Source organism: Echinops telfairi, unplaced genomic scaffold, assembly GCF_000313985.2.
Source record: "Echinops telfairi isolate 266 unplaced genomic scaffold, ASM31398v2 ScPeMD7_1957;HRSCAF=2489, whole genome shotgun sequence".
Classification (NCBI taxonomy): Eukaryota; Metazoa; Chordata; class Mammalia; order Afrosoricida; family Tenrecidae; genus Echinops; species Echinops telfairi.
The window spans coordinates 3,441,430-3,442,882 of NW_022105855.1; the positions used below are offsets into that span (position 1 = coordinate 3,441,430).

A 1,453-nucleotide genomic window follows, 5' to 3' on the forward strand; every position below is an offset into this window, starting at 1 on the left:
AGCCATTTTTTGAAATCCGGCATTTCTTCACCTAAAGCAGAGAGTTGAAAAAGTAGTTCTGGGGATGTTCCTGGGAGCATGAGTCTACTTGCCCTTTCACCTTACTATGATAAACATATATATATCTCTATCTATCTATCTATCTATCTATCTATCTATCTATCTATCTATCTATATATTTGATAAGCATATATATTAATATCAAGATAGAATCACGTGAAAGCAATAGAACTTGGGATTCTAAAAGGGGTGACATCGAAAACTTTTAAAAACTGACTTTAACTGTGGGATCTCTCACACCCTTTTCACTATCTTTGGTTTCTTTCCTGCTGTTACTCTTCTCTCTGCGGAAACGTCTCAAGAACACGAAGCTCAGTGCAGTAAGATTCAGAGACCCCAGCACAGAGACCCATAGAAAGCCATGAAAATTATGATCTCTTTCTTTTTACTACTAGGCGTTTACTCTCTGAGTCTTCTCCTAATAGCTTTGGCGCCTAGTATGAGTGAAAACCAATTGTTTTTAACTTTTGCTTGGCTTTTGCAATCACTTACCCTTTGATTCACTCACTTATTCTGATTCTGGGAAATAGAAAGCTAAGAAAGGCTCTTGGTGCTGTGGCAATTGAGGTGCAGTTGAAAATTAGGAAAATTTTTACTCCACAAATAATTCTAGTGAGAATCTTATCTAACTAAGAAGAAAATAAAAAAGGTTATTAAAGAATCTTTGTATGCTGTTTTACCCCTGCTTTGGTTCTTCTTTAATGTATGATAGTGAAGATATTTCTAATCTTATCATGATAAACATATCTATTAATCTATAAATATAGGATGTTTTTAAAATCCAGGCTTATTAGATGTTAGTAGTGTACATACGAGGCTAAACCAAAACGTGAAGCCAAGTCAAAACGTAGGAGGCTTGATGGCTTCGTGGATGATGCATCGGCCTGCTGATCAAGGTCGGCAGTGCAAGACCGTCAGCAGCTACACTGGAGAAGGATGAGGCCTTGGTACTCCGGTAAATATTGACAGTCTAGGAACCTCTTAGAGGCTACGCTGCTCTGTGGTACAGAATCCCTCCAAGACAGGATCAACTCGACGGCAGTGAGGCTTTTTCTTTTGAAGTCAAAATGTATTGCTATGAGGTTTCCAGTCACACATGCAAATGAAAACCCATTTGAACATATCTCTGTGATCAGTGAAATGGCTGAAGACAAGTTCGCTCAGTAATGCACTTCTTTTAGTTTCATTAGGAGCCTTCAAAAGAAAATTCTGATTAAAGCACTGGCTTCCAAGGGGTTCTGGCGGGTCAGTTAAAGTAAAGGAAGAAGTCAACACAGAAGATGATCACTTTGGGGGATTCCCAAAGGGTGACCTTGATAGATTTTCTTGAAGGACACAGGATGGCCATGAAGACTTATTACAAAATGTTTTAAGGCATCATCAGAACAAAAAA

General features: G+C 38.3%; 1 protein-coding gene across 1 annotated transcript in view; it reads left to right on the forward strand.

The window, feature by feature from the left end:
- LOC101644744 (taste receptor type 2 member 50-like) overlaps positions 1-1,000 on the forward strand; it is a 32,393-nt gene extending 31,393 nt beyond the window's left edge. The window contains 3 exon segments of the mRNA XM_030886454.1: positions 270-411; positions 414-497; positions 846-1,000. Coding sequence (XP_030742314.1) covers positions 270-411; positions 414-497; positions 846-1,000 — 381 coding nt within the window.
- The last annotated feature ends 453 nt before the right edge of the window (positions 1,001-1,453 follow it).